Source organism: Pezoporus occidentalis, unplaced genomic scaffold, assembly GCF_034315485.1.
Source record: "Pezoporus occidentalis ecotype Australia unplaced genomic scaffold, CSIRO_AGI_Poc_V1 ctg11, whole genome shotgun sequence".
Taxonomy (NCBI): domain Eukaryota; kingdom Metazoa; phylum Chordata; class Aves; order Psittaciformes; family Psittacidae; genus Pezoporus; species Pezoporus occidentalis.
Window position 1 is genome coordinate 3388604 of NW_026912886.1, and position 19578 is coordinate 3408181.

The following is a 19578-nucleotide window of genomic DNA, read 5'->3' on the forward strand; positions in this document are numbered from 1 at the left end:
AAACTCTTAAGTTTTCTAATACTTTTCACCTATAATTGTCCAGCTCAAAGCCTGAAGTATTGTCATACCCATAACTCGTGTAGAAATGCCTTTTAAATATCTGCTAGCAGAGACTGTTAATAAGCTTTTGCCTACAATATATAAAGCACTGATACCTTCTTACTCTACACCAGGAATTCATAATGTTGCTCTATGTTCATAACCATTCTATTTCTGTTCTTGCAAGAAGTACTTAAGTGCGAAAAACCCCAACCACCTATTTTATTATTGTTAATTTAGTAACAATTAAAAAAAATATTAAAAAGCCACATTTATGAGGAGTCACTCCAATTCCTTTCCTTACAGATTCCTTTACTATCCATGCAAAACCAAAAAAATCAATACACACTGGACACAAAGGAAGCACGAGTAGATTAACCAGCCTAATAAATCATAGAAGTTGGGCAAATAGTACCCCAATTGTTTCCAAGCAGTTCTTGTCACTATGCAACATCCTGTAACAGCAGCTTGTGAAAGAAATTTCAAACCAAAGACACAAGAATTCAGAATACTGCGCTGTTTATTCACACTTCCAAGTAACTCTCATTTGAGTAAAACAGCCCTCTAAAATAAGCAATTCAAAAGCAAGGTAAAAATCCTTTGATCTGGCAGTGGAAAGCCACTCTAAACTCAGAACTGGGTAGTGTTGTCAGTTTTAGTAAATCTTGCATTTTTAAATTTATACTATGTGTCAAATAATAAATACTGCAAACTCTTTGTAATAAATACTTCAAAACCAGAGAATTCAAATTATATGCACAAAGGATGTTACCAGTCTCCACCTCTCCCATATCTGCTCTAAAATATCCACAAGATTATCCCTCCTTAAAGAAGAACAGAAACCAGAAAATATCTATCACGTCTAAAACTACTAAAACTAGCTCACCAGATGGGATGTGGACCGGACTTTAGTACAACTTTAAAAAAAGTAATCTGAACAGCCAAGCACCACAAATATTAAAAATGGCTCAAACACAATCATACGATTGTTTCATGGCACCAATAAAGAGCAGAATTAAGGTTATTCTGGTTCATCTGTTCAATTAGAATAACATGTTGAACTTGAAAATGTCTCCAATTTATGACTTTTGCTCTTTGAATTATTTCAGTATCACCAAGTATTTTCTTTCCTAAAATTACACAGACTCTTCAATTCTAAAGCAAATTCCAGAAAACATAAGCACATAAAAAAACAGGCTTCTATGTTTCCTTTAAAAAGGATCAGTGATCTGGTTTGGTTTCTTTTGTTTTGTTTTTTTCTTTTAATTTCCTCCAATAAGTGCAGTTAAGATCAGCCTACATTCTACTTCCTTTGAAACATAACACACTGGAATCCTTCAAACACAACACACTGAAATCCTTCAAATACAACACACTGAAATCCAAGCCCCTTCACTAAAATATTGGCCTGAAAAACAAAAAGCTGAACTTCAGAAGTATCTCCATCATACAAGTCACTGTATCAGCTGTACATGAAAGTTTCCAAATAAAAGTTTTAGCTTCATTAGAATGATACTTAAATGGCCTAATATACCCAAGGGATTTTAATTATATATTTCTGCTAATTATTCAGACTGTCATTGTCTCTAAAACCGCACAAGTTTTATTATGTGCACATAGCTTTTATTATGGGTGTAATTCCCTTCTGTTTAACTTTGCAACTGTTTCTTTTGTCTGTTTCCATATATTGGTATGGAGGTGTAAGAGGGAAGGGCAGTATTAGACAGACAAACATATTGCGTAGTTCTTGCCCCAAAAGTTCTACACCTTCCATTTTCTCTGGTATATGTTGTGTCTTCAGTTTTCATAATTAATGGACTTTTCACCATAGTCTGGCTACTGCTGAATACTGCTCAAACTGTGACGTAAAGGAAACTCCATTAAAAATCTGCAGAGCTAGCATTAAACCTAGTAAAAGGAAAGAGTAAAGCAGTTGAAAATTATCAACTCTGTGACAACAATACATTTTGATTTTATGTGTGTATCTAGGAGGTCCAATAGTTTCTGCATTGCTAACCTTGGCTAAAAGCATAGACTGTTTCTGACTTCCTTGATATGAAATCATGTATCTATTGCAAATAGCTAGGTAGGTTAGAAACAGACAGAAAGGTTACTACTGGCTTTTAGAAATAAAGATTTTACGTCTTTATTAAAAGTTTCTTGATATCTCAAATTCTGTAATGTACTACTCACCAGAAGTCCAAAGGAAAATGAACAACAATGCTTAAAAAAGGCAGCCTCAGAAACTAAAAGCCTGTAGATAACATGAAAATTCAACACTAGCTGCACAAGGTCACCATAATGACTATGAAACGCAAGAATAATGGCTCCAAATTCCAAAACTTAGCATTTCAGCAGTCCAAGACTTTTCAAAAAGGACAAGATTAAAACCATACTGACTGAGAATTAGTAAAGCTTAAAATGCACAACTAATAAATAATACTATTCTTCAAATATTTTAATTCAGTATTTCTTAGGATTTAGTTCTTACAGTTAAAATTCAGAGGAGGAGTCCCAAACGCATTAACTAAGTTGTCGTTTGCTTTTCCTATCCTGGAATACTCTTTTCACAATTCTTACGGTTTTCCTTCCCCTGTTTCAGATTCAAAAAACCCAATCCCTTTAACAAAGGGAACCAGTACTGTAGCTCCCCCCTCAACTCCGCCAAACGTCTGGCATTTTGAACAACACGATGGAGCTACTCATCTGTTGGCCCAAACATAAAGCAAAGTTTTATATCCCCAGAAACAAAAAATTAATTAACTTCTTCACTGCCAATCACTGCCAGTAAATTTAAGCCATGTAAGAGACGTAAGTAATTATACATAACTGCAAAGGGAGTTAACACAGGGAACAAACTAAGCAAAGTGAAGAGATACAAGAAGATTTAAAGTGAGAATTCATCCCGGTATCTAAAACACTGTAATCAATAACTCACAAGTAACATTTGCTACACACCTTATATTCACCATAAGCCATACCTACATATGGCCCTACTCTGGAATTTATTTCTATTTCTAGAATGAGGAAAACCAAGATTTGCTTTGAAATGAGAATATAAGCCACAACAATAACGACAAATATGCTGAATATACCTTGTATTTGGTCATGGTGCTGAAATGATTATTCCTGAAGAATACACAAAGCTCTCCCTCCTGGACAGCTGAAGTCAACTCACACAGTCCATGGTATGTCAGCTGTGTAGCTGTGTTATTTAGAAATTGCTCAGCTACAAATCCTACAAAAGCAATACATACTGTTATGTGTGTCTATTACGTACTTCCTAATGTATAAAATCTGGGTACAATGGTAATATTTTTCCATCTCCTCCCTATGAGGATGCCCCATATTGCCACAAATCTAAGGGAACACATTTAGAGAGGCAAAAATGAGTTGAAAGTTCAAAAACCTCAGCATTTTAGATAAACCTCTCATGTTCAGAAATGCTACATCCACTTCCAGTATTACTGCTTTTTACCTTGTCATCATGTAGTATATAATTCATATTCTAATTATAAGAGACAATAAATAGCCAAGCTGAAATTGAAGTGGTGCCTGTAATACCTTTTCAGAAAAGAAGTCCCCTCCAGCTTTTTAAAAAGTATACTTAATAGATCCGAGAGAACAAGGCTGACCCTTGGCTTCGAAAGTGCATCAGGGAAGTTTAGAAGACAAGTACAGTGCTGTCTGCCCGCCCAGGGAAGAAGCTCAGCAGACAGAATGTAGCTCTTCACACTTGTATCTACATACCAACATCACATACAAAATACGTAACTAAGATTTGATAGGGTAGATACTTTGATGAAGCACAGAAGAAAGTTACCCACCTTCACTAACCAGTTCACTGTTGTCTGACTGTTTACAAGAAATTATCTTCTCCACCAGCTGATTGTAACTGCAGTTACCAACTGCTTTTACTATGTCAGCAACCTGCAACAGGGAAGACCACAAAACAGAGAACTTACCTTTGTAAGAACAGAAGACAACAGTGAGCCTATAGCAGTTATTCATAATAAGAGTTTCAATAAAGGACGGACATTATCCCCCCAGAAATACTATGACAGAAAGTTTTAGCAAAATGTGTAATAGTCTGGGCTGGCTTAGATCCCATTTTAAGTCCTTAAGTTAGCACTTAATATTGAAAGCTGTTGCTAAAGCAGATGGAGGACAGAATGGGGCATCAGCTGGCTCAGTCGGGTGGGTGGGTAAATTCCAATGGGGTAAGAGAACAGCAACTTTCATGACCAAGGTATGAAAAGAAAAAAACAAGGCAGATTATTTCAGCCAAACTCACCAGTTTCCCCCTAAGTAAAGAGAACCATTTTACTGTTTATTAAATACTAACATTAAAAATAAATTATATGTTTGTTAAAGATGCTGTTCTCTATAATTGGTTCTAATGCTCAGTTCTCAGAAGCACTGACTAGTAAATCAGAAGAAAGGAGAAAAGTAACCTTGCATTTCTTCCAAGTGCTTAGTGAGCTTTCAAAAACAATGACCGGGACACAGTATTTGGCAACTTTCTACTTCCTGCAGCACAACAGTTCTCATTTAAACAGTCATCTATTCAGCACAGACGGTTTTTAAAGTTAGTCTGACTATAACTGTAGTCTCTGCAAAGTCACCACACTAAAAACCAAGGGGGTCCAGTTTTTCTCAGTAGATTTAAAAAAAAACCATTAATCATTATTATTGACTCCAGGTAAAATTCTGAAACCTCGCCTTTCCCCCTGAGAAAATTCAGAATTACTTATATTCTGTTTGAATTATTGAAAAAAAAAACAAAACACAACAAAACAAGTTACCTGAGGGTCCACTAACCATCCATGGTACAAGGGGATATCAAGAAGATCAAACACTATGCATTCAGGTGTGTATTCAAACACTCGTACACCTGTAAACTTCACATTGACATCCAGACCCGTCTGTAACTTATGTAGAATCGCCATTGCATCACTCATATTCTTACAGCAGAAAGAAGGAAAAAAGAACAGATGACCAAATAGAGCTTTGTACACTTGGGGGTTACTCTTGTAAGCCTTCCTCATTCAGTACTCATCAATTCAACATTTTTGAGGGGGAAAAAAAAAGGGCAAAATTACAAAAGCAGGAATTAGCTAAACAACTGTTTCACTGCATATTCACATTATTAATTCTCAGTTTGCTGATCTCTTCTAGCACAATGAGAACTCTCCCTCCAATCAGCTGTATCCAACTATTTATTCTTCTGCACTCATAAGCTGCTTTTAGGCAGCTCTTATTTCTTTTAACTCTATCCCTATAACCACAAGCCAGTTATTTGCAAAAACTAGATTATAAAGGATTATCTCAGGGACCATCCTGAGGGTTCTTATCCTCTTGTAAGTCCTGCCTTATGAGTCAGGCTGAAGTACTTGCCACCACACCACAAATGAGCAAAGTGAACAGATCTACTTGCCAACTCTAATTTGGGAGTTCAATACTTAAAAGTGGTGACCAAAGATGAAGAGATCTGATTTTTTTGTTGTTTAATAAAAGTTTTGCTCTGCATTTCATCAGAAGTGACCAGGTATCAAGCTTTTATACTTCAGGTGTTTTAAAAGAAATAATTACATACTCTGCTAAATGAACAGAAAAAAGTCTATAGCAACTCCGTTAGCCATACGCAAATTCAGATCATACATCTAGAAGCATCAGTTGAATTTGTTTTGTAATGTTTACTTTGTAAACAAAGCAGCAATAAAAACTGTCTAGAAAGCTGCAGAAGTTCCTCACTACAATTTGAACAGTATCATTCCTGTTTTAGCTATTATTAAGCAAAGCAACAGACGTCTAAAAAAATGGATGTAAGTGAGGATATAAATATACAGAACAGTTGAGTTTGGAAGGGACCTCTGGAAGTCGTCTGGTCCAGCCTCCTCAAGCAGGGCCACCTACAGCCGGTTACCCAGGGGCATGTCCAGATGACTTTGACTACCTCCAAGGATGGAGGCTGCATAACCTCCCTGGGCAACCTGTTCTTAAGTTTGTGCATTTGAACTTGTATTTGAATGAAAAAATTAAATCCCTCGAGTATGATAAAAAAGAAAGTCGCAACTGAAATTAGTATCTTGTCATGGTATAGAAATTATTGTAATATCAAGCATTATAAATCACGCTGTCTGAAAAATTCACTTGAATTTCTTGTAAGAAGAAAACATTGTTTAAGGCAAAGAATATTAACTGTGTAACAAGATGAAACACAAAATTATGATTAACATCTAGACTTAGTTCTAATACTTCTGAAATGCAATAACTTTGTAAAACTCAATAGTGTAATTAGTTTCTTTTTCCCCTCTCATGTGATACCAGTCATGCATTCATAGAGCAGAAGCCTTCTTTGAACTCGTTAAGTTAAAGATTTAAGGAACAGGTTTGTGACATATAAATAGTAAACCCATATATCTGAGCACAAGAAAGTCATAAAGGTTGTACTTTAACCAGGTATAGAACTTTCATCACACTCCTGTGGTTGGTTCTGTTATCATCCATAGTACAGAATTGTGTGGAAAAAAATATAATAATCTTGTTATTACAAAATACAGAATTTGATATTTTGATATAATTTGGATTATTATTAAACGAATCCACATTCAGTCTTCATTCCGATTTCAACTATCCCAAGATACTAGTTTTGATTTTCAACACTGAATAAGACCAAGAAAAGAAGACCTAATAATAAACAGAAATAGCCTGAAACCCAGCAACTATAATAAATTCAAATCACTTTTCCATGAGTAACCAAAAAAAACAGCTGTGACCACAGAGCGTGAAAAACTTGCTCTGAGAGAATATATACTACACCAATATTTCCTTTAAAATAATAGCATCATCTTTAACACAGAAAGACCTCTGTGATGAACAAAAAATTGTGGTCAGTGCAAATAATATTGCCTTTCATAATATGGAATACACCTCCTTCCGTCCATCATGACTTAAGAATGGAGATCTCTCTCTTGCCCAGTTTACATCCTTGGAGCAAGTCTAGCAAGCATCACGTAACAGAATACACTTAAGGATGCCTAATAGAAGATTTCAAAAGCAACCACCCTGTTGCATGCTCCCATCTGCACTTCCACGTTACAATTCCCCAATAAAACCAAAATTCTTTCATTATACTCCTTACAGGCAAATAAAAATAATTTCTTACCTTACTAGATACCGAGTTTTCCTCCATTAATAGAAAGTATTTATAAATTATACTCTACATAAAGCCTAGAAAAAAAGGAGAAACTAACTACAAAGAATGGCTTGTATGCTTCTGGTTTTTAACAAGGTAAGCCTGAGGTAAGAAGAAAAAGGTTTAGTTCCTTTAAAAGTAAGCAACTATTTCAGGAGCAGTTCCTTACCTGCTCATAATTTAGACGCTGAATTTCAGATATCTCTTTAGGTTTTGCATCAAGAATATAGTCTCCTAAAAAAGGCAAAAATAAAATTAAATTCATTCCACACTCAAAGTTTCAACACTTTGTTGAACACTTCTGATTGAAGCTGACTGGTCATAAATACTGCCATTGAAGATTTCTACCAAATTAATGAGACTGCATTGTTTTACAACCTGAATTATAATTATGAAGTAAAACATGAGTATAAAACCATAGTAAGAACATATTAAGAAATAAAATTCAAATGGCCAATGCTGTTACTAAAGCAGCACTTCATAATCTCTTGGGGTATCACACTACTCTCTTAATTATTCACATAGAAATTCACCTTCCTCTGTGCCTCAATTTAAAAACAGCAAAAGGTCAAACTGTGTACAATAAGGTATGTAATTGCATTACACGATTACAAAGGCAACCACTTATTCTCACTGATACTATGAGTATTTTGGAATATGTTTCCATGCACCAGTAATTCTGACAGGCGTGTATTCCACCTGTGTCTACAACACAAATGTAATTAATCAGTTAATCAGCACACTGGAGTTCAAGAGCTATAAAATCTTTAGTGACCAGTATCCATAAACTGCCTCTCCAAAATGCTTCAGTTTTTATTTCAGTGCTTTTTGTATTTATTCTCTTGCTCCATTACTAAAAAATACATCTATAGCCAAAGAAAAACATCATTACAGGTTTCCATACTGATGATCTTTAAAGTTAAGATTGTTCATAGTGGTTAAAGAGCTCTTTTAGTTTTCTTTTAAGCTGTAGAAACCATTTGGGAACTGCTGATCCTGCTGATAGACTAGGAACCTAGATAATTTGGGCTGATAATTTTGTTATTCAATTTAATAAGGTAATTCCAGAAGCTAATATATGCCTGCAAGAAAGAATTCTAGTTATGTAAATGCATGTATTATGTGTGACTTCAGACAGTATTATTCTATCCAAACAGAAGAAATGTTTAGACACAGGCAGCAATATATCTTAAGATTTGTTTTTCTGAAGTTATGTAATTAACTTTCTTCTTCCACTGAAAGGTTCAGTGCTAGGCTTTTGAAAAGAACAAGCTACACTCTTTACAAGCAAAAAATAAACAAAGAAAATACAGTACTTGCTAGACTACAAAGGGGAAGAACTATGGTACACATAGCTTAAGTACTATAGCAACTGCACTTTTAACGATCATTCTGGGCTACCGACCTTACTGACATGTCAGAAGAAAACAGTTGCAGTTTTGCTGGATAATTGAGTAACGCCTGGAAATGAGACTCCTATCACTGTGAAGAACAAATTATTTTTTCCTGTTATTTTAATTGGGTCACACTATTAAGGATTAGAGTTACTGCAGTCAATTAAAGGCCCAGCTGAGTTACTACATTGTGTCAACTATAATAAAACAACATTGTAACAGACATTAATAAGTTTAAAGATACCACAAGCCATAGCAACTGCATCACTAAACTAATCACTCTGGAGAGCAGTACAGGAAACTTCTAAATGCAATTAAGGAAAAGCACAAGCAACTGAAATCCATAAGCAGTTTACAAAGTTGCCTTTGTAAATTGTGCAATGCAGTTACATACCTTACTGTATAGAGTTTGACCTTTTAATATTGTGAAGTTAAGGAACAGAGGGATGGAAATTTCTGTGTAAAATTTCTATGTGAATAATTAAGAGATTAATATGACATCCCAAGAGATTATGAAATGCTGCTTTAGTAACAGCATTGACCATTTGAATGGCCAATGTAACTATTTTTTTTGCAGCCTGTGTTCAAATAAAGCTGAACAGTAAATAAGTAAACCAGTTCTCCTGTATTACTCCTCACTGGTAAGAATAATACATAATTGAAACAATTGATTTTAATTACTAACCCAAGTATTCCATCAGCTGTTCAGCCGTTATGATTTCCATCATTGGTGGCAGCTTAATCTGTGAAAGTAAAAGCATATTATCCTTAAAATGTCAAAACACCACGATTTAGAAAGTATCAACATGGTATTTCTAGACAGAAGTCATCTGATCACATCTGCCTCACCAATTTATAAGAGCATTAGTAAACTGGGACCAAGAGCCTTCCCAGTACCTCTACTAAATAACAGCTACAAGAAGAGATTAAAAAAAGGCATTATGGCTTTTAGAGAAAGCACATGTACATGGTACTTTCTCTCACTTTAAGCTCTCTGCATAGCACTCCCTCCTCCCACCAAAACATTTCACCAGCATTCCCCTCAACTTCGTAAGAGTTCACACCACTCATTGCACTAGCTCGGCTGCAAGCACCTGGGATGAAAAGACTGGGAATTGTAGCCACACTTAAGAAAACTTCACTTTATTCAGAAGTCTTTGACTCCCTGCCTACATTGAAACTCTTTACTGAGTCTTAACTCAAAAAGTTCCAGCATAGAGACAATAGGCTGCAGAGAATCTGGTAGCAGCAGCTGCTGGGACAGGAATACCAAGACGAGGAAATGACCTCCCAGAACTCTCACTCTGTCCTGACATTTCAAGGGTTTGGTTTAACTCCACACAGAAGAGACTGGAAACACAGAACTTGGTGGTAAAGTTTCTGTTCCACTCCCTCCTGACCCATTCCTGTCATTGGCACCTGCTAAAACCAACCACCCTGGCAGCCACCAGAGCCAAAAGCTTCTTACATATTCTCATGCCTAAGGTTTAATAGGCTCCAACCACTTTGCTGGTTGCAGAGAGGAAGGAGGAACTTCCTCCATGAGATGAAAAAACAATACATATTGAAGCCTTTGATGTAGCATCTCCTTCATCAATCATCCTGAGTAAACATTTTGCTTGCGCACTTCCATTTACACATCTCCCTGCAACTACAGCCAGAGCACAAAGGCATGCTTCTGGCTATCTGAAGGAATACCATAGGAGTGTATCATCTTTAACCATACTGTGCTCAATTTTTCCTTGCATAAGTATGTATTGTATTTTGCTAGGGTTTGGGTTTTTTTTTTTTAAGCTTTCTCTTCCATTTTTAATCTTTTCATCCTCTTTTCAACATCTTACCACTGGAAGTCTAGAAAGTCTGGTATTTATTTTAAGAATTTTTAAATCAAGTTCCTGAACACTGTTCACAGTTCTCCTTGACATGAAAGACACAATGTGAGATAGGTAACTCATGCTTAAGGTTTAATAGGCTCAGACTACTTTGCTGGTTGTGGAGAGGAAGTTCTTTCATCAGATACATATAAAGTCTTTGATGAAGCAACCCAAACTCAAAAATACACTATAGCAACAGAGTACACTGTTCACGTTGTGATGGAGAGGGCTTCCTTCCCAAACTGAAAGCTAAGCCATTTTAATAACTTCAATTTAGTGTGATTGCACTAGATCTATCTCTCCACTGATTTTATTCATATCTGACAAAAGGCATATGGATTTACAAGAAGTTTCATTAAATTTGGAAGAAAGAGATCCAAGTTAATATGGCCTTGCTATTTATACACTAAGAAATATGACCATACTTAGGTCAGAATTGGCCACACAGCATATGCCACACACTAATCAACCTGGAGATGGTGGCTATAGAAAGAAGCTGATGGTACCAAGATCTGATGAAGGAAGGGAATGAAAGTATAAATTGTTAGTAAAACAGAAAATTCCTGACACATAAATTCATCAGAAAGAAGGCTTAATTAGTTCTGCTCATAAAAAACAATGAAAACGATATGAATTAAACAAGAAAAATCAGTCATGCATGCACAGGCACATGAATTTTTGAAAACATCTTTTAAATGAGTGACAACTGACTGGAGCTTACAAAATTTCTCAACCTTTCCCCAAAACTAATACTCAATAGGATAAAGGTTTTCATAATCTTTGATCTTGTTCATAATATTCATACTGACTATTCATATAAACATAATATTTGCATACACGTAAATGTAAATAACAGGACTACACGTTCAAAATGCTGATTCTTAAACTTCTAGTTCTGAATTGGCAGCAGTCAAGCCTTAGCTAACATCAGCTTGCACATCCCTGAGTTGGTTCTGGTTCATTACAGCTTCTAAGGCACGTGGATGTAATGGCACAGAACAGAATTACTTACGCTAGATCTGCTTGAAGTAGTTCTGGGACTACAAACAGTACACATGTGCCAGCATAATATAGTATAATAGCACTGCTCCCTCAAATATTAGCAGGAGTACCGTGATGACTCAGCACCAAAACTAGCTCTTTTTAGTATTTATTTAAAACCTTTTGCATCAGCTCAGCCAGCATTGCTTGGGGATTTCTGCTCAGCACCACATTTGGGAACCTAGAAGTATGCGTGTACTACAAAAAGCAGCTATACATGGGTTACCTGTATTTGAGTTCTTCATATTCCTGGCATAAACATACTAATGTTTCAGGCTTTATGGACTTATGGTATTATTTGTATCACTGATTAACAATCTGAATTTTCCCTCACAACTGTAATGCTAAGCAACTTATGTTTTTTTACTGCAGAACCAAAGCAGTTTTATTTGTATCTGCAGAACTGCTCACTTGAATCCTAAACAAAGTTAATGTATTACTTCATGGCATAATTTTAGGGCTGGCACGTTTTGTAGGACCTTGATCACACCTTTAAAGTTTCCAACACAGTCACAAGTACTTCTAATAGAGCTAATGTAGGATATAGAGAGAACATGACATTTCCTAACTGTTTGGAACTTCATTACGAGTGCTTAAGCTATAGGAAACAGGAAAGAAAAACACCTCAAAGCTTGAGAGAGGAAAAAAAATCATACAGAACCACAGTCATTCTCCAGATAAATCAACAGAAGAAAACAATTTAAGCAGCTGCTGTCCATAGCAATTTTATTTTGAGGAACAGTTTTCTCCATAGGTTTCAATGCTTAGTTTCTAGATTTCACATTAATTTTACATTTTAGGAAAAACATGTTTCCTCAGTTCCCACCCACTTCCTTTACCCCTCTATTGCAGCTTCCTAGTCTTTCATCTTACTCTCTCTCTTCCTAACTCTAGCTACTTTTCATTTCTGACATTCAGAAGTGGGAAACTAAATCTTTCTCACCCAACTATAATGTGAGGTACAGCTGAGCTCCCTTTGTAATTAAAAGAAAGACTGGTAAATAATTTTTGTATTGAACAGTTGCTGCAGTACAACTTCCACACTTCCTATGCATTAGAGTACAAACTAGAAAACTACATAATACTAATTTTAAATATTTCCCACTGTATTCTCCCACGCTTCAGAAAGGCTTGAAAAAACCAACTAAGTGATAAAGTCCCACATAGATGCTAACACTTCCAAAAATACTACATGTACAGACCATGCAAATGTCTAATGGCTTATTATTTATAGTCTCAGAGCATGTTTATCTAAAATATGCAACTCCCCTATATTCAGAGTTCTAGAAGAGGTAAGGGTAGCTTCAAGTTCCATGACAAAATCAATTAATACTCCCTGCAAATACATACCTTTTGCATTGTAGGAAAAGCTTCATGAACTTGTCTCGACAGCCTAATAGCACATGCTGCTACCCAATAACCTTAAGATCTTCCCCCCTCAACCAGGTTTCCTTCAGTCCCTCAGAGCAGTCTTCCTGATCCAGAAAATACACTACAGGTCTGCAAGCTCAGCTCATCCCACAGGTGCAGGAGAAAGGTTGCCAAGGCCTCTGCTGAGCAGTCATCAGAAGCTCACCAGCAGCTCACCTTCAGAGGCTAAGACACTCCATCTGAGCAATCTATGCAAATTCTGGCCATAGGGAGGTTTACCTCAGTAGCAAGAAAAAGTAGATCACGCACAAAGGACCGGTGCCAGACCTCAGACCTGGCACCACCACTGCAGACTCCAACAAATCCAACGGGTATCAGCAGGAGCATACTGTACTCGGCTCCTCTGAAAAAGGGCCATTTTTATGAGACCTAAAACTAAAAAATTCTAACTAGAATGTTTTTACTCTATTTCTCTTCCGCACCTCAGTTTGAATACATCTAAACATAAACAGTTCTGTAACACTTACTTACATAATTGTCACAATCACCTAAATAAGTAAATCATACAGTTCTAAAAGTTACCAGAATTTTAGTACAACTCTGCATGTAGGGAACACAGCTCCCAAAACCTTCCATTCGTTCAGAGGGCTGTCACAGAAAAAACTTTTAAAGACACTGTCAAATACACTACTGGGGTTACTCTCGCACATGAAAAGCTGTAAGGACAAGATATTCCATATGCACTCACTTCAAGGTGATATTAATATTTTTTGTATTGCATTATGTTCTCCCTTCGGCTTATTTTATGGTCCAAAACAATTTGTTTCTCTGTCCCCTGGACATTTCAGATATGTCATTTCTGTGCAATGCATTAAGGTTCAGAATTCTTTGGCTACATGACATCATCTCCTACCTAAGAATCAGAGCAGAATTACATGGCAAGCTTATTAAGCTTTAAGCATCTGCTGATTGCCATGGAGTACATCCTGAGGAGGGCTACCCCCCCCAAATTACAGCTTAATGCAATGCCAGAAGTTATCGGAAAGTGATGCATGAACCGTATGTAACAAAGATCATAAAAAGTACTTGGAAAAGCAAGCGTTGCACTGCTAAGCTTAACTACATAGTGAGCCACAGCCTCGAGGGAAAACTGATCAGCCTTCAGATTTAAACAAGCTGAAAGTCAGTGCCCCACACTGGGACAACCCATGCTTGTACACACATTTTAAATGTTTGTTTTGATACTCTAATAATGCTTTTCTTTCCATCACAGAAGCCTAAATGGTTACCACAGTTTCACAGTTACTTTTTCAAGTTGGTATGATACTGCTTTTGTTTTATTCTTTCTTAGAACATCTTTGTAACACTTGTGTAAGCAGAACTCCTCAGCACTATGTCCTTAAGGCTAAACTGCAAGTTACACTTAACACAAGCAGTCTGCAAAAACACTCTAAAAGAAAAGTGATAGCATAATTGTAACATTTAAAAGTACAGCTTCTGCAGTCTGCCACCTCAAAGTTGTATGCTCATACTCTATTGAAAGTATTGGATAAAAAAAGAGGTAGCAGTTTTATTGCAAGTTTACTTTCAAAAACTGGTGCTATCAAAAGGGAATCCAAGAGGTGCCAAGAGGTGCTACTATTTTTGAATTTCAAAAAAACCCAAGCATTGTCAAACCACTGCTTCACAGATGACAGCATAGAAATGCAAAATTCAAAGAATCAATTATTTTTAAGTAGTCTTTCTACCTGTATTTCTCAATAAAGAAGTGAATTCTAATATCAAAAAATACCTATTAAAAGTATAATAAAACCTGAATAATTATTAGGAACAGAGAATAATCTCGCTCCATTAATGAACAAGATCTTCTAGCTACTAAGAAGAAAAATTCTGAATATGTGGTACTTACCTAAGGTACACCTTATGTCTTCTTGTTATTGCAACCCTTTATGCAAATTAACAAACTACCTCTCTCAGTCTCTCCTCCCTCAGCGAGGACTATCCAAAAAAACCCGGAAGCATGGAATTGACCATGCAAATCAGAATGTTCATGAAAACCTGAAAACTAGTATTGCAACTGTGGTTTCTCAGCTTCGAGCATTTGAATCTATTCAGTTATTTGAGAACATACCTACCTACAGGATGACGAAAACTCTCAGCCTTGTCAGGATAAAGTTTTGAGATGGAAAGTTGGTGGCTGATGCAGGGAAGAGAGCCCAGCCCTTGACTGTTTATCCTTTTATTCTCTGTTGTGATTTCACCTCCCATCCTCATCTCCTCTTTACATCATTTCCCCCCCCCCCCCCCCCCAGCTTCTATTCACCTAACACATACTATGGTATTCTAGTTCTGCTTTTGTCTATTTTCATCTCTTGGTCTGCTCCCTTGTTCCCAAATTATAATTACTTGACCTAATCTAATGTTCATAATTACATTATGCCTTACTTTAATTGCTTAAAAGTTAAAAAGAATTATTTTAAGACTATAGTAAATCCACATCCATGATGGCTATTAGAATATAAGCACATTCAGGTCTCAGAGCTGCATTTATTACAACCCAGTTTTACTCGTTAATTTAAATACAATCTATTCTGCGTAACTGTACAAATGTACCCCTACTCTTAAGGCAGTTAACTTGCACAAATCTGTATTTTATACAACTCTGCATACACTTCATTGTACAAAACTAACTTTATTTCCCAAAATACCACCTATGTTTTCAGTGCTATAAATAGTAATGTTTACTTCCTAGAAACATGCACGCATCTGCAAATAATGCATCGCTTTGTTTAATAAAGGATCATCTAGATTTTTATTCTATTTTAAGGCAACAACAAAGTCTACCTATTGCAGCAGCATCTAAGTAGCATATTGGCAGTAGACTGCCAATATTTATTTTCCAAGTTCTGTATGTAAGATACGTGATTAACAGCAGAAATAAGTCTTTCTTGACAGAATCATAAAGTGGTTTGGGTTGAAGGGACCTTAAAGCTCATCCAGCTCCAATCCCCTGCCATAGGCAGGGACACCTTCAACTAGACCAGGCTGTTCTAAGCCCCATCCAGCCTGGCTTTGAACACTGCCAGGGATGGGGCAGCCACAGCTTCCCTGGGCAACCTGTGCCAGCGCCTCAGCACCCTCACAGGAAGAGCCTCTTCCTAGTATCTGAATCTCCCCTCTTTCAGATTAAAGCCGTTCCCCCTTGTCCGATCCCTATATGCCCTTACAAAAAGCCCCTCTCCAGCTTTCTTGATAACGTTGTCTTACTCGGTACAAAGTTCTGGCTGCGCATTAACGCGGTGTCGGCACAGGTGCCTCCCGAACGCTTTCAGCACTAAAGGAAACGCCCCGCCCGCAGCGGCGATGTCGGCGTTCAGGTCACGGCACTACCCAAGCGGCACCGCCCGCACCCGTCATGGCACCCGCAGCACGGTACCTTCCAGGCCAAGAGCAGTACGTTCATGATGGCCAGCAACGGGCAGGGTCCGTTCTCGTTCTGTGTGATGACGGGAGTGTTTTCCTCCTTCCAGCGGACCCACTTGATGTGATAGACCGACTGGCCCGGGAAGCGCTCCTTAGAGGCGGAGAGGAGCTGGGAGCCCGCAGCGGGCCTATCCCCTTCGGGCTCCGGAGCCGCGCCCTCCGAGGAGGCCCCTGCCACCACCGCCTCCTCGGCATCGCTGTTGAGCTCGGAGCTGCTCGGGCAGCAGGAGTGCAGGTTAGAAAAGGAGTCCAACGAGTCCAGGCTCCGGGACTCTTCCCCCGGGGGACTGGGAGCCCCGCTGCTCCCGGAGCCAGCCCCCGCGGGACCGCTCTCCGATGTAGGCGCCGCTTCGGGGCTTTCCAGCACCGCCAGCCCCGCGCCTTCCGCCGCCGGCGTGCTGCTTTCAGGGGCCAGCGAGGGAGACGTCGTACAGGGGACCACGGCGAGAGCGGGGGCCCGGGGAGGGGAAGGGCTGCGCCGCCCGCCGCCCTCCTCAGCCGCCGCGGGCCCGTCGCGGCAGCCGCCCTCGCCTGCCGCCGCCTCTTCCAGGAGGAGCTGGCTGGCAGCGCCCCCGCCGCCCGTCTTCAGCGAGCCCGGAGGCGGCGGGGGCTGCGCCAGGCTCTCCATGCCCGGCCCGCCCGGTTCCGTCGCTCTCTATTGGCACCGCAGCGGCTGTTCCTTCGCCAACAGCGCCCAAGACGCCATAACACCAGCGACGGCTCCGCCCCGCCGGGGACGTGTGGGCGGGAGCGGGAAGCAGCCAAGGGTGACCGCGGGGCCCGGGGCGGGGGAGGGAGCCCCGAGGGCGTGGCCGGCGGAACCTGTCGGCGGACGGGAGCCAGGGACCAGCAGCGAGGACGCCGGTGCCCGGGGAGTGGGAAGGGGGCAAACAGGGAGGAAGTGCTCGCGCCCCCCGTGAGGGGAGCGGGAAGCGCGCAGGCCTCGGCGCGAGCCCGGAAGGGGAAGCATGAGGCGGGGCAGGGTCGGGCCTACATCCCGTAGCCGGTGGGCCGCGCATAAGCGGGACAGCTTCCTGAGGCGGCGCGGGCTCTGAGGGTGCCCGCTATCCGCTCCGCACCGGCGCAGCGCCCGCCAGCGGGCGTACGGCAGAAACTTCCTCGTTGCCGCGCCCCTCTTTTGCAGGGAGGTGGCGGGGGCGGGCCGCGCCTGCGCGCGAAAGGAGGTGTGCGCAGTGAAGGGGGATACCTGCCTGCGGACGCTGGGCTGAACCGCGCCGGGAGCAGCGAGGGGAGGTCTGTGCCCGCGGGCGCTGAGGTGAAGCGCTGCGGGAGGAGGCCGTCGGCGGCCCGGTTGTCCCTGTGGAGGCGTTCAGAGCTTCCTGCTGCAGTTTGTGAGGTACCGATATTACTGAAGTACCCATACGGTGAGTGTGACCGGTAACTTAGGAACTGCTGCAGTCGTATTACTCCATTCACCTTAATGAATCCGTTTCCTTCTCTCCTTATAGAAACCTTCAGCTTTTAATCAAAAGTTTTGAGTACAGTTTTGGGAAGATAAATTCTTATGTTCTCTGTTCTTGGTAGTCAGACCTCTTATCTGAGGTCTTGCTAAACAACATTAGCAGCCTTATCTGAAGTACATTAATTGTAACTATGCTTACTTACACATTTATGTAACTTCTCCCTGCTGTACCTGTTGGGGTGTGTGTGTGTAATTTGAGAATTTGGGTTTTTTTATTCTGACAGGGCAATAGGGCTGGAAAAGGAAAAATAAAGGATGAGAGTATAAACTGAGAAACTTGTCACAAACCCTAATATAAATAATAAATCTTTGGGTGAGCATAGTTAAATGTAAGAATTAGCATATTGACTGTCAAGAAATTAATATCTTTAATGTCTTTATTGATGATCTGGTTAAGAGAATCAAGTGCACCCTCAGTAAATTTGCAGATGACAGCATCTTGGGTGAGAGGTCTGCTGGAGAGTAGAAAGCTCTGCAGAGGGAACTGGACAGGCTGGATAAATGGGCTATGGCCAGCAGGATGAGGTTCAACAAGGCAAAGTGCCAGGTCCTGAACTTTGGGTCACAACAACCCCACACAATGCTCCAAGCTTAGGGAAGAGTGGCTGGACAGCTACTCAGTGGAAAAAGACCTGTGGATGTTGATTAACAGACGTTGAACGTGAGGCAGCTTGTGCCTGGGAAGCCAAGAAGGCCAGGGGCATCCTGGCCTGTATCAGCAATAGTGTGGCCAGCAGGTGCCAGGGCAGTGATTGTCCTCCTGCACTGGGCACTTGTGAGGCCGCACCTCAGATCCTGTGATCAGTTCTGGGCCCCTCTCTAGAACAGAGATAATTGAGATGCTGGAGCACATCCCAGAGAAGGACAGTGAAGCTGATGGAGGTTCTGGAGCACAAATGTGGTGAGGAACAGCTAAGGGAACTGGAGGGGTTTAGTCTGGAGAAGAGAAAGCTCAGGGAGGACTCCATTGCTCTCTACACCTACCTGAAAGGAGATTGTAGTGAGGTGGGGGTCTGTCTCCTAAATAAGTGGTAGGACATGAGGTAACAGCCTCAAGCTCTGTCAGGGAAAGTTTAGACTGGATATTAGGAAAAATCTATTCACTGAAAGGGTGGTCAGACATTGGAACAGACTTCCGAGGGAAGTGGGGGAATCAGTCCCTGGAAGTGTTAAAAAATGTAGATGGAGGCTCCTAGTGGCATGGTTTAGTGGTGGGCTTAGCAGTCCAGGGGTAGAGGTTGGGCTTGATGATCTTAAAGGTCTTTTCCAATCCTGTGAAGCATTCTGCCATAATGGTTCATGTTTTATCTTCACTGGAGGATTTTCCTTTATGCTTGAACCATGAAGGTTACTCAAAATAGCCTCACAATGAAGAAATCCCTGTTCAGTGGGGACAACCTCAACATACTGTGACACACAGAGCACCAAGAGAAATAGGTGACTTAAAACTTGAAAAGTAAGTAAATTGGAATCTTCAAGGAAAAATGTATATCGAGGCCAACTGATACAGCTAACTGATGGAAGGTATTTACACTTCCATCACACCTCCTTAAAGGAAGGAGCCCCAAGGCTGCTCACACAAAGGTGTGAAGGGGCTGAGAGATGCTGCTCGGGTACGAGCCAAGTTTGGGCACCAGCTCGGTTCTTTTTTCACCGAGGATGCAGATCCTTGTGGCCCACGGAGATACCGGCACC

The 19578-nt window shown here is 40.1% G+C and overlaps 2 protein-coding genes across 2 annotated transcripts in view; one reads left to right on the plus strand and one right to left on the minus strand.

The window, feature by feature from the left end:
* Positions 1-17158, minus strand: part of MINDY2 (MINDY lysine 48 deubiquitinase 2) — a 31923-nt gene extending 14765 nt beyond the window's left edge. The window contains exons 1-6 of the mRNA XM_062627379.1: positions 16354-17158; positions 9317-9374; positions 7407-7471; positions 4845-5003; positions 3867-3969; positions 3135-3277 (exon numbers count right to left, since the gene is read on the minus strand). Of these exons, the coding sequence (XP_062483363.1) occupies positions 3135-3277; positions 3867-3969; positions 4845-5003; positions 7407-7471; positions 9317-9374; positions 16354-17028 (1203 nt within the window). The 5' untranslated portion in view covers positions 17029-17158. The remainder of the gene's footprint in view (positions 1-3134; positions 3278-3866; positions 3970-4844; positions 5004-7406; positions 7472-9316; positions 9375-16353) is intronic.
* LOC134170380 (uncharacterized) lies at positions 17027-19325 on the plus strand. Its single transcript, XM_062631735.1, has 3 exons — positions 17027-17264; positions 17423-17757; positions 19231-19325. The coding sequence occupies exons 1-3, from the start codon at positions 17027-17029 to the stop codon at positions 19294-19296; spliced, it is 639 nt and encodes a 212-aa protein (XP_062487719.1). The 3' UTR covers positions 19297-19325.
* Positions 19326-19578: the final 253 nt, after the last annotated feature.